The sequence below is a fragment of the Micrasema longulum genome, unplaced genomic scaffold (assembly GCF_059751315.1).
Source record: "Micrasema longulum isolate JH-2025_06_02 unplaced genomic scaffold, ASM5975131v1 h1tg002110l, whole genome shotgun sequence".
Taxonomy (NCBI): domain Eukaryota; kingdom Metazoa; phylum Arthropoda; class Insecta; order Trichoptera; family Brachycentridae; genus Micrasema; species Micrasema longulum.
In genome coordinates, this window is record NW_028279276.1 from 1 (window position 1) to 12,871 (window position 12,871).

The 12,871-nt window shown below is 31.4% G+C and overlaps 1 protein-coding gene across 1 annotated transcript in view; it reads right to left on the minus strand.

Moving 5' to 3' along the window:
* Positions 1–854: 854 nt before the first annotated feature.
* Positions 855–12,871, minus strand: part of LOC148273003 (GAS2-like protein pickled eggs) — a gene marked incomplete at its 5' end in the record, with an annotated part of 82,969 nt that continues 70,952 nt past the window's right edge. The window contains one exon of the mRNA XM_088239277.1: positions 855–3,516. Coding sequence (XP_088095403.1) covers positions 3,388–3,516 — 129 coding nt within the window. The remainder of the gene's footprint in view (positions 3,517–12,871) is intronic.

A 12,871-nucleotide genomic window follows, 5' to 3' on the forward strand; every position in this document is an offset into this window, starting at 1 on the left:
TATCGTTTTATGAAGCATCGTCTCTATTTAATTATATCTCAATGTGAAAAGGGATCCTTTTGTGTAGAAAAATAGTTTAAAAAAAGCTATTATTGGTGTATTTATAGAACGAAAAATAAAAAATATAAACTATGCTTCTGAGGTAGGTAAGTACGTAAGTAGCATGAACTATTTTCAAGCCACGCTCGCCCTGCAAGTTCAAAGAAAATGGTAGCTTCTAGAAGATAGTATGAGAACTCAGAGCGAAAACAAAGACGTTCTAAACAACGCTTGACGCATTGTTAAGTAATGCACGCAATAACAAAACATAACTCGTGGACAACGAACGCATGAATAAACCATCGTTTTCTAGAACAACATAGAACTAATTCTTTGTTCCATGTGCCGCTTTTTCTCGTTGCTTCCATATAAGGATTTAGTGAAATGACAGGTCAAAATGTTTGTTCGATATTTATCCATAAAGGGCACAACTGCGCACGCGCGATGGCGCCATTTAACCCTGACGAGGCGCCTGATTGGCCGGCGCCAGGGGTCACGTCACAAGGCCGCGTCCAATCACAACGCGAGAATTATAAACATGTGAAAATCAATTTCATCGGAAATTAATCGATAGCTTACAGTCAGCGTAACGTAACGAAAAAAACATTGAGCGGAAAACTAAGCGTTAGTGTGACGTCGTTTTTTATAAGCAAATAAAAACAGAATTAGAATCATTTAAATACTTATAAATCTGCGTTTTATAGGGGCAAATTTTTCATTTATTCTGGAATTTTTAAATTGATGTTGTTATTGATAAATAAAAAAAACATAAACGATTCAATTCAGTCGCTATTATTTTGAATTTTCTATCCTTATTTATTTTGTATAAATACATTGAACTTTATAATTAAGACACAAGTGTCGAAGATGTCGCAAAAGCGATGAAACCGGTTACTGGTTATTCAAAATTCGTGCATGTAAAAGTATATGCGGAGTAAGGGCGGTTTGATCAATACTCTCCCGATGCCTCCCCGAATACTGTGCGAAAAAGACAATTGCACATCGGGATTGATTATGGCCAGTTGAAATCGACAAAATCGAGTTCTCGAAGTCCCATTTTTCGCACCCCAAAACTGAACTAATTTTCAATTTTGTAAGGAAAGAGTATCAAAAAGAAATTTCCTATGTGCGCGTGTTTTGTTTTTTTCAAAAATAGATATTATATTTGTATACCGTATGTCTCAAGACGGTAGATAAATCTAGGCACTTTTATGGGTTTTTAGATGGTCCTAGCTCCTATAAAAGACAATTTATCAACAAATAAAAAACGATAGGAACAAGCCAATGGTATATATTTATAGAGTTTGAATAAACAACGCTCCAATACAAGGGCGTAGCCAGGAAATTTTCCAGGGGGGCATAACGTTTTTTGTTAAATATTGGTTTTATTTTAACATCCAAAAATTATAAAAGTCATAATTCCATGTCCGCTCCCTATTTGGAGCATATGGTGTCCACGAAGATCCTCCAATCATCTCTGTTGGCTGCCAGCTCTTGTACATCCTCCCAAGTCAGGGTCGCGTCTCGTAGTTCTGACATGAACTGCCAACGAACAGTTAGCAGTGGACGTTCAGGACGTCGAGAACCTGATACTTTGTAAAGTAGGCAAGCGTGGTTAAGGCTCTCAGGAGGCATCCGCAGTACATGGCCAAGCCAACCGAATCGCCTCCTCTTGATGACAGTTGTCACCGGAGTTTGTTGCGTCCGTTTTCTTATTACTTCACTCCACACAAAGTCAAACCACCGCACACTAAAGATTCTTCTGAGACACCTATTCTCAAAACTCAGTATTTTGCTGTTTTAGGCCTTAGTGAGGTGCCACGATTCACATCCATAGAGGAGAATAGGTGTTATGCAGGCGTTATATAGGCGGCAATTGGTTTTCACTGAATAAATATCGGATCTTCAGACAGCCTTCATACTGTTGAATGTGGCGCCTGCTACTCGTAAAAGTAATTAGTTACAATTATATTCGAATCCTGACAAATATATGTTTTGAAACTATTTTTAGCTATAAATTTTCTGTCATTATTTCTGACAGTAACCAAGTTTTTATCCAGCGTAAGGTGCAAAGGATCTTTCGATGATGCGCGTTTTGTTGGGCTGTGGAAGTAAGATAAGTTGTGCCTGTTTTATTGATAGATAGAACAATAGACTTTCTGTAACTAGCGTAGTTAGTTCTATCTCCTTCACTTCAGCTATAGGGACATGTCTTTCCCATTGGTTATATCAAAGTTCGGATTCACCGAGACAATACTTCCGCCATATCGACAATCCCTACGTATACTATCGGATCTGCATTTTGCCAGGTTTACGGAGAGCAAAAACAAACCTTGATGTATTTTTTAAGAAGCTATCAGAGACTGTAGAATTACCAAACATGCATTTATCGTATTTTAAAAGACACATGTTTGGCAAATCTACAGTGTCTGATAGCTTCTTAAAAAAATATCAAGCTTTGTTTTTTCTCTCCATAAAGCTTGCGAAATGCAGATTCGATAGCCTAAGTAGGGACTGCCGATATATATTATTGACTGCCTCACCATGGCTACGCTTATGCTTTAGTGCCACAATCTAGAGCCCCGATTATAACGGAAAGTTAACAGAGTTATCTTCGACTGTCTATAAAGAAAAACCGATATTTGTGTACGAAAATGAGTTATTTGCATTAACATTTAAGGCATCTTCGTCGGTAACCTATAACTGAACATGTTTAGAAGAAAAAATTGTATCCATATTCTGCTTTTCATAGAGAAAACTTAATTTTACTTTGTAGATAAAATTGAAGATACATGTTAACATGCTTTTGTAATCGGAGCCCAGGAAGATAATACATGAATACGTTTGTATAAAGAAAGACTTTTCCTCATACAAACGTATTCCCGTATTTTTTCCCTAGATTATGGCACTAGAGCAATGATTTTTTTACACGTTATAGATATTTACTATTGACGTGTCCATTTTGTTTTGTTTAATTATTTTTATAAATAGTTTATTATGGAAGCTAGAACCATTCGAAAACCCGTAAAAGCGCCTAGCTTTATCTGACGTCTTCGGAAGTACGGGATACAAATATATGAAGTATTTTTGAAAAACGCACAGTCAATTTCATTCTTATACTCTTTCCTAAAAAAACAACCAAATCGGTTCAGTTTTGGGGTGCGGAGAACGAGAAAGCTGTACTTCGATTTTGGCGGTTTTTTTAGACATATTCAGTCCGACGTCCAGTTGTCTTTTTCGCACAGTATCGGGAAGCATTTGCGAAAGAGTGGTAAAAAATAGTATTCAAATATTTATTCATCAACATTCTCTATTCCATCGTATTCCCTCGTATACATTATTGCTCAATCAAATGTTGGAGTTACTTACCCTCACGAAGATGAGGACCTTTGTATCCCCGATACGGTATTTTCCCTCGGAAACACGAATCATCGGGAACTGTGTGGGGCAATTGCACCTCTCGACCAAATCACGAACCTGAAATAAAAAACAAAAAATATTAAGTAAACAATACAATCTGAACAAATTTTTCATAAGTAATTAAATATAATAATAAATCAATATTTTTAAACCAAATAAACACCTTAAATGATAAAAAAAACATGTACGCTATACGTGATATTTATTTATTTAATTATTTATTTAACACTTTTTATACATATACAGTTTAAATACATATAAGGGCGGGCATATTGCCTTAAGGCAATTTCTTTCTACCTACCTTTGGGTATGTGTATATGGTTTGCCATTCAGTTTGAGAAAATTACAAGTACATGGACATATTGAATCTTACAATTTTAGACAAAAATTAAAAACAAAGATTAAGTAAATAAAAATATTTAAAAATTAACACCATGTAATGAAGAGAGGAAAGGGGATGGGAAGGAAAGAAAGAGGATAAAGGAACAACTTAAATATTTAGATAGTAATATTTTAATCTTGACTTAAATGTAAATAAAAAAGGCGATTCTCTAACATTAATGGGTAGATTATTCCATAATCGAGCAGCTACAACTGTGAAAGAGGAGGCAAGAAAATTAGAGCGATGAAAGGGTATTAAAAGGGTTCTCTCGTTACTAGAACGAAAAGATAGTCCGTGTTGTGATGGAGGTTGGAAGAGCTCTCTCAGATAAACAGGCGAAGTGGGATTATTTAAAATATTGTAAAGAAGTTATTCAAAGATATTTTATCTTAGATAAAAATATTTTTTTATGTTTTGATAAAATTCTCAAGAAAACGAAATTTGTCATTTCTTCTTAACGATTAAATCAATTGATGTAACACTCCAGTAACAATAAAAAAAATACACACATTTCTAAAGTAAATTAATCAAACAATAACGAAAAAACATGGGAGTTTTAACGATGATTTAAATCAGCCAAATGATGCAAATATGTATTATTAAGATGTTAAGTAATAATCATTCATTATGTGCATAAATTATATGCATTTAATGGAAAGCAATAAAAGATGGAATCGTCGAAATAAAAACATGAATAAATCTCATATCCCGACATTTTAATTTTTTGTTACAGCCATGCCATCTTTTATGGCGTGCTCTTTAAAAATGGTATTTAATAAAGACATTATTGCTATCATTAAGAAACGAATCCAGAATAAAACAAATAGGATAAGGACTTTTCGCTTGCTGAATCAAGAGTTTTTATATTAATGGTTGTACATAATAGTGTGTCCTAAAGAATTTTATATTGTACTTTTTAATATATTTATGTTTTTTATCATAAATGAATTTCGAATTGTTCAATTATATTACAAACATCCCTGTCTCTCCCTTACTTTATTTTCTCATCCTCAACCTATATGAAGTGCTCTTTCTTTTTTTTTCGTGTATAATCTATAAGTATATATATAAAAAAATGCAGTGTTTGTTTGCATGTCCTCGATAGACTATAAACTACTAGATTAATTTACGCGTTTTTTGGCAAAATGATGAGCTTTGCGGTAAGCATGTTTATAGCTCTTAATATTACAATTTTATAAGTAGAAAAAAAATAGGAGCGTAAATGTTTTATTCATTTGACGAGACGATAATAATAACAATAAAATTGGGAGGATGCTATTTTTTCGTCTATGAAAAATGTTATTTTTTGAATGTTTACAAACAACATTCGTTTGTTATGGATCCCAATCAGATTCTTTCCTATTAATTTCTACCCATTTATTTCTTTTGACTGGATCTTTAGATACAATAACATTAAGGTGATTTTAAACTAAAATATGAAACTACTTATTCATTGATGGCGCCTTTATATTTTTTTATTGAAAAATGCCATTTTTACATTTATTTTCAATGGAAATTTTACAAAACTTGGTTTGCAAAAATCTTACACTATATTGATTGTAACAAATACCGTAACAATATAATCTAGGTCTTTTTCACAAATAGGTGTACAAAACAAAAAATAAGATAAGTATTTTTTTGTTTCGTACACCATTTTGTGTGAGGGTTATGACTACAGCCCTAACACGACACTGCAGATTGAACCAACACCTTGCTTGAGTGAACTTTTCTAAAACATCTACCATCTACATAAAATGAAGTCAATGTAAATGTGATGAAAACGATCATTCTTTGAGCTGTTTGTGATAAAAAAACACATAATAAGTTTAGTTAAAAAAACACATTATAGTAATACTATTATATATATTTATTATAGTCCTTATGATTTGAATATAAAGCATTTAATGAAATCTGATTTAAGCAAAATCTTACATATTTGTTTTTGAAAAGAACGACGGCTATTTTTTATTCACACATTTTTTTGGTATTTTAATTCAATCCTAAATAAAACTAAAATATGTAATCGTTAATAAAAAGTATTCAAGCATTTCGTTCAGCGTCTTTTTTATTAGGGTTTTTGTTAAAAATAATATTTTGGTTGTAAATACTTGATTTCAACAGAACATTATTACCAAAATTTTAATGTCCATATCCGCTATTCGACGGCATAATTTGTAAGCACTCAGTAAAATCGATGAATTGTATATTTTATATTATAAATTAATCCAACCATCATATTTGTATTTATTTTTACAGTCCTTTATTCCTATATTATTTTTTTCTCATGCCTTCGGAAATCGACGTTTTATTTAAATGATAAAAGTTTATTTATATTTAGGATGTTTTATTGTTAAAAATCGTTAATATTAATGTTAATTAAAGCATTTGTTTCATCAAACGGCAAATTTTTAAAAATATATAATTTAATTGCTTTTTATTTTATTATTTTGTTTTGGTATTTTTTTCGGTATTTATCTTGTACTCTTGATTTGACGCAACAAAGCTTGACGGAACGAAAATATTTTGAAGTATTTCCTTGAAAATAATAGCAATGAAATATTCTGATATCATTTTATTTTAACTCTGTATTCTTGGCGTGTAATCTGCATTATAATGCACCCTTATATGGAATAAAACATTAAAGTTAATCACCCTGATCGGCCAATCAAAATTGCCGGCGAAATCGTTTAGTATCCATAATTTCAATTATTATAAATAAGGAAATAATATACGAAAGAGCGAAGGTCTTGATTCGCTAAATTACTTGAAGCAACATTTTTGAATTGAACTTAATTTTCATTAAAAATAATATTGCTATTTTATTCCTTTTTTATTAATTTATTCCGCACTCAATAAGAATATGCGTGGCAGTAGATGTGTTCTTATATTTATAATATGCAGTAACTACATTAAGGTTCATACTCCTCGCGGGTTATTTGCATTTCTACATATACAAATATTTATATGTATGTACAATATGTACATAATGTAATGATAAAGTACTCATATTTATTTATTTTATTGCACATAAAGTACAAACTGCATTTTACAATTACGTGCCTACTTGATGAAATTGCATTTAGATAATTTGTTAGGGTTTAAATTAAGTTTAAACGTAAATTAAAAATACTTTCAATACCTTTGTCCAAATGTTTGTGGACAAATACTGGAATGTCCCCAAGAGAGTTTATCAAATAATGACATATTTTACAAAGGGGATAGAGACCAATTTACACACTGTGTAACATCCATCTTTTACTTTGTTTATCAATTTGACATTGTGGAATAACGTAATAAAATTTCTTGAGTTAAATACTTTATTATGAGACCACTTGTATTTATTTTATAAAATTTATAATTGTTTAATAAATAAAAATTATTTTGAATTTTTAAAAATATTGTATAACATTATTTAAATAAATTTTTTTAAAATTTTTTTTAAATATTGTATAACATTATTTTATTGCCCTTTTTGCTACATAGTTTTATATCAATTTTCTTCAATTTCTTGTATATATGTTTCTTCATGTAACTGTTGGAATTGGTTAAGGCCGTATATATAATAAATAAATAAATAAATACTACTCGTATATAGTTTTGGAAAGCACATATATTGCCATCTCCAGGTGTAGTTATAACATAAACAGAGATAAAAAAAATTGGTGCTGACAGGAGTTTGGGGCGCTAATTTATCCCTATAATTTCGGGGGTTAAATTTTAGGGCATATTTTTGATGTGCATTGTAAATTAAGCTATATATCTACTTTTAGTTGTAATATTTTGAGTTCCAACAACAGCTTCATAAGTAAAAGATTAAAATGTTTATTTGTCACAGTTTCGGAAAAAAGGAAAACAACTCATTTTGCGCATTTTGACGAAAACGCAACAATTATTTAATTTTTATACTTTACTTCTTGTCGTCCAACTGAAGCTTTCAGAACAACAGCGCCTTAGATGTTTACACAGCAGCCCATTTTTATGAAAATTTAGCTATTATCAATATTTAATTTAACTTTAAACATGCAACCGGTCCTCAATTAGGTTTCTACAAAATATTACCACTTGACTTGTCTTGTTAAGTGTACTCTAGAGCTCGATAATTTTAAGAAATAACAATTTCGATTTAAGCATTTAATAATAATATTCAATGAAATCAATTATAATATTTAAGTTATCGATAGCTCGGGAACGATAATAACAAGTTATAATCTCAGTTGCGAAATTATATGCAAATTGCAGCTTATTTTATGTTCAAAAAGTTAAGTGCAAAATGCAATTCTATCTGCATAAGAAATACAAGGTACATAATAAATATATCGGTACATTCATAGGAATTTACATTTAAACATAATTTACCTACATGCGGTATTTTATTTATTTATTTCCATACCCAATTTTTTTTTATAAGGCTTAGTGCAATTCAGCTCAATCATAAAAAACCTGTGCTTACAATGGGAAATGTTTACATAAGAAAAAAATAGCAAAAATGGTATTCTACTTGTTAATCACATATTCGCAATGACCAATACCAAATTATAATAAAAGTGTTATTGCGTCTTAAATTGAAAAAAATATCTTTAAGTTCAAATACATAAGAAAAAGTTTTGTTTAAGTGAATTATTAGTATAAATGTACAATTAATGGGGAAAAAAATGGTGAATAAAATTAAAACTAAAATATTCATTTTTGGCATAAGTGATGATTATTTCAATCAAAACTGCAAATCAATTCATAATGAATATAATCGTATTTTAATAACAATTATTTAAATATAACTGTGAATTCAATAACCATGAATAAAAACATTTTAAAATATCCATAACCATTTTTAAGTATAAATTCAAATTATAGTAAACTTAAGTTATAATATTAAGCGCTTCTGTTAATATTTTTTTAAATAATTACAAACATCATCGTACTTAATATTATCAACACCTAATGGTGTATGGCCACGGAGTAAAAAAAAAAAATTGTGCATAAAAAACTCATGCAGGTTTTTGGTTCGATTTTACAATCAACTGCGTTTTTTATTTCATTCCGATACGGAACAGTATTTTATGGTAGTTGAAAAACATTTTCACCACTAGGAGTTGTGTTAAATCTCTACCCCTCGATAAAATAAATGTCGTTAGCTTTCCACCATTTATTTCCACCACATTAATCCCCCGCTCTTCCCCTTCCTTCAACGTACTTATTTATCTCCCCTCTAGACTTCGACTTTAGCGGAAAAGTCTCCTTAGAAACCACCTCTTCACAATCCCCTAATTATGAGCGATGTGCCGTTAATGTCTGGTTCAGTACGGGTTGAACAGCCATTATGTTTAAACGATGACTAGACATTTTTACTTACGCGGATTTAATCATGTCAGCAGGGTTTCAAAGATTTTGATGTAAATCATAAATGTATCATAGAGTTAAATAACTAGAAAAAACTTTCTTAAGGGAGTTTTTAAAGTTTTGTGTTCTTTTAACGTTCCGCGATGCGACAACTCTATCTCACCTTTCTTATTACACTAAAGAGTATATAAGACATTGAAGTTTTTGAAGTTATTAATACTAAACGCCCTAAAGATACGTTACCGCAAATCCATTTTCAAAATACGGGTTAACACTGCGGTTCTAGTACGTAGTACATATATTATTTGTTAGTGTATTAATCCTAGACAGGCAAATGGTAGAGAAATACCTCTCTCCACAAACCCAAAAACTGTTTTAACGACTGTTAGTGTTGCTATCGGTTTCCCTCGACTAGAAAACAATATTGTTTGTCAATAAACGAGTTACGCTTTGAAAATTTCAATTTCATAAACAGCGATTTTAATTGAATTTAACCATTCTGCTTTCATCGCCCTTTTCACTGTGAGTTTTCTAAATTATTTCGAGGGCATATCTCGGATATTGTCTAGTCTTCTCATGACCACACCGCAAACACGAATGGTAGCAAACACTTTGTTTACTTGTATTAAATACGGTTGCAAAAAAATATTATCAATATGGTATTTTTTATAAATTTACTAACATCAATTTATATTATTATTATCATTACATGAAAAAATTACTTAACTCTGGAGCGCTTTATACAAGCTAGTGGCAGGCGAACGCACTGACCAGTACACAGAGAGGCCGTCTGCCCAATCTCCAGTCTATTTCATTTTTCAGGATTTTTACCTGGAAGTAGCCACTAAATTTTTATCCGTTTCTGGGTGGATTAAGAACACAGTTTTTTGCGTGAAATCAAACCAGAATCCTGGACGAGCGCTCTTGATTCGATGACTACTCTTAGTGAACAATTTTTAATAAGTAAATCGAGTAGAGATAAGTCAGCTTCGTGATAAAGTAATTGGCGCGTTCCTTCAACGCGAATTTTACACCGCAATATTTCATGTTCTTGGACTGGCACCTGAAGCGTAAGGCTAATCACCTAATCACCATTTCACAGGTGATTCAGATACGCTTTATTTAGTGTAACAATACAGTGCCTTTTCCACCATCGGATGCATCGGGTGAGCCACTAAAAAAATAAAAACAGAATCACAAAATTCAATGCATCTTTATTTAAGCTCGTTGTGTGGATTTATACGACCCTACGGGTGTAAAATTGGCCAATAATCATGTTAGGCACTCATACTAATAATTGAAAGATCAAATTTATATTTGTGCTAAAGAGATAAACGGAATTTTTTATTTATTTGCCTTTTTAATGAATAAATAAATGTTTTCTTCGTCAAAGTACATTATGTAAATTTTTAACTTAAAACGCAGTTTTTCTTTGACTGGAGAGGCGACTGGTGAGAATTAAAGCCGAGAAAATATTAGTACTACTCAAAGTTGAGCAATATTGATGGAGCAATTATAAATCTCATTATGTGCTTAATGAATGAAGCCGTTTTGTAATATTAATAATTAAACCATACAGTAATTAAGCCACAATTAGAGATGCGATTACAAATTACGGATATGTAATTTAACGAATAAACCAAAAAATAATAAATCCGAATATAATTTGATTCTGGCGGGGTTGCCATAATTGTCGGACTTCCGTCGAGGACACCCAAAAAAAAAAGTGCTCTTTACTCTTCCTTGACTTTGGTGACTTTATAACATCGCTCTTCTTAGCCCATCCATATTTTTATGATCTTTACGTTATTTGAAGTAGCTCTTTTTCCCTTTTATTTAATTATAAAACTCAATGGATTACAATATTTGAGTTTGAGCAAATGTTTGTAGACAAAAGACTGGATTTCATTCCCTCGGGAGTCGTGAAGAATAACAAATTACAACAGGGATGGAGAATGCCTTAAAGAAGGGAATATGGAATTGTTAGCATTTACGAAGCTTAGAACCTGTCAATGGCTGGTTTAAGTGGCCATTTTACACACTGTGTAACATTCACCATTTTGCCTATGTTTGAACATCTATATTTCTTCAATTCTTTTTATTTTTTTATTTTAGTGAAGTTAAAGAGCTGAAACCTTTATTGTTGTGAAAACATTCATTTGACTGAATTATTTCACAAACTAGGCAACGCCTGAAAACTTTAAGGTATTCTCCATCCCTGTTGTAATTTGTTATTCTTAACGACTCCCGAGGGGGTGAAATCCAGTCTTTGGTCTACAAACATTTGGACAAACTCAAATATTGTAATAAAACGAACTGGTCCAAGAAGAAATTTAAAAAAAAAAGAAAAATTGTTTTCAGGCGTTGACTTCCGTGCGCTGAGACATGTATATCGACAAAATCAAGAAAAGGGTGCTGCGTTGATTTGGATAGAACGAATGGACAGCGAAAGAAAGACTAAAATGATTTATATTTCAAAAAGATGTTGAAAATCTTTAATTTGAGTTATTTTAGCAATTAATTTCTAAGATTTCTAAGTTGTCTAATTTTAATATTTTATTCAACATAAAGTACTTTTAATCCAGTGTCTTTATTGATTATTTAAGCATCTTAAGTGTTCTTTTACTCTAATATTAAAGTTTCTTTTAGCTTTTCCAATGTAGATTGAATCGCAATCATTACAATTTAATTAGTATATCCCAGGTTTATTAGTAGTGCTTCAAATATAAACTTTATAAAATATTGTAGTATGTAGATTTAATCCAAGTTTTATTTCAGCTATCCTAAACATTAAAAAAAGTCATACGGTCCCTTTTGCCATCTGACTACGGAAATAATATGAAGGCTAGTCTAGATTATGAGATTACATACATGTAAATTTAACCAATAGTACAGAGTGATTTTTTTTCTTTTGTAAAATTTACAAATAAAAGAACATCGAGTAAAATAAAAGAACAGAGTTTTTTGCACCACTGGTGCAGTGCTGACAACGTGATGAAAGAGAGATGTGGTTTTTGACGTAGCAATAATAAAGAAATAAATTTAAATAAAGGTTCAGTGATTCCGAAGATATGCAACACATGTAAAAAAAAAAAACACTGGAACAAAGTGGTTCCTCTTATGTTCAATTTATTGCACAATCCTAGAAATAGAACTATCAAGAGAGACAAGGGAAAAAAATGGACTATTCAATCAGAAATTTATTAAAAAAATATGTCCACTTTGTACATTTTACTGATTTCAATTTTGGTATTTCTTTTTTTCTTTATTATTATTGGATGCCCGTGTGTACATTTTTCTAGCTCCTTATAGTTGATGAAAGTAGGTTGAATGCTGTCGAAATGCGATCCCTCAGGCGAATGTGTGGTAAAACGATGTATGATAGGTGCACAAATGTCGAGATCCGTGAAGTGTGTAAGGCTGAGACATGCATTATTGACAGAATTAAGAAAGGGGTGCTGCGTTGGTTTGGACATGTAGAGCGAATGGACAGCGAAAGAACGACTAAAAGGATCTACGATGCAAATGTTGATGGATGCGGAAAACGAGGAAGACCGAGAAAGACATGGCACGATCAAGTCCATCAAATACTTGAAGATGGACATGTCAAAAGTAGGAATAATCGGCGTGCGTGCATAAGAAGATGTATGAATGTAGAGGAAGCGAGGTATGTATGCCAAGATAGAGTGTTAT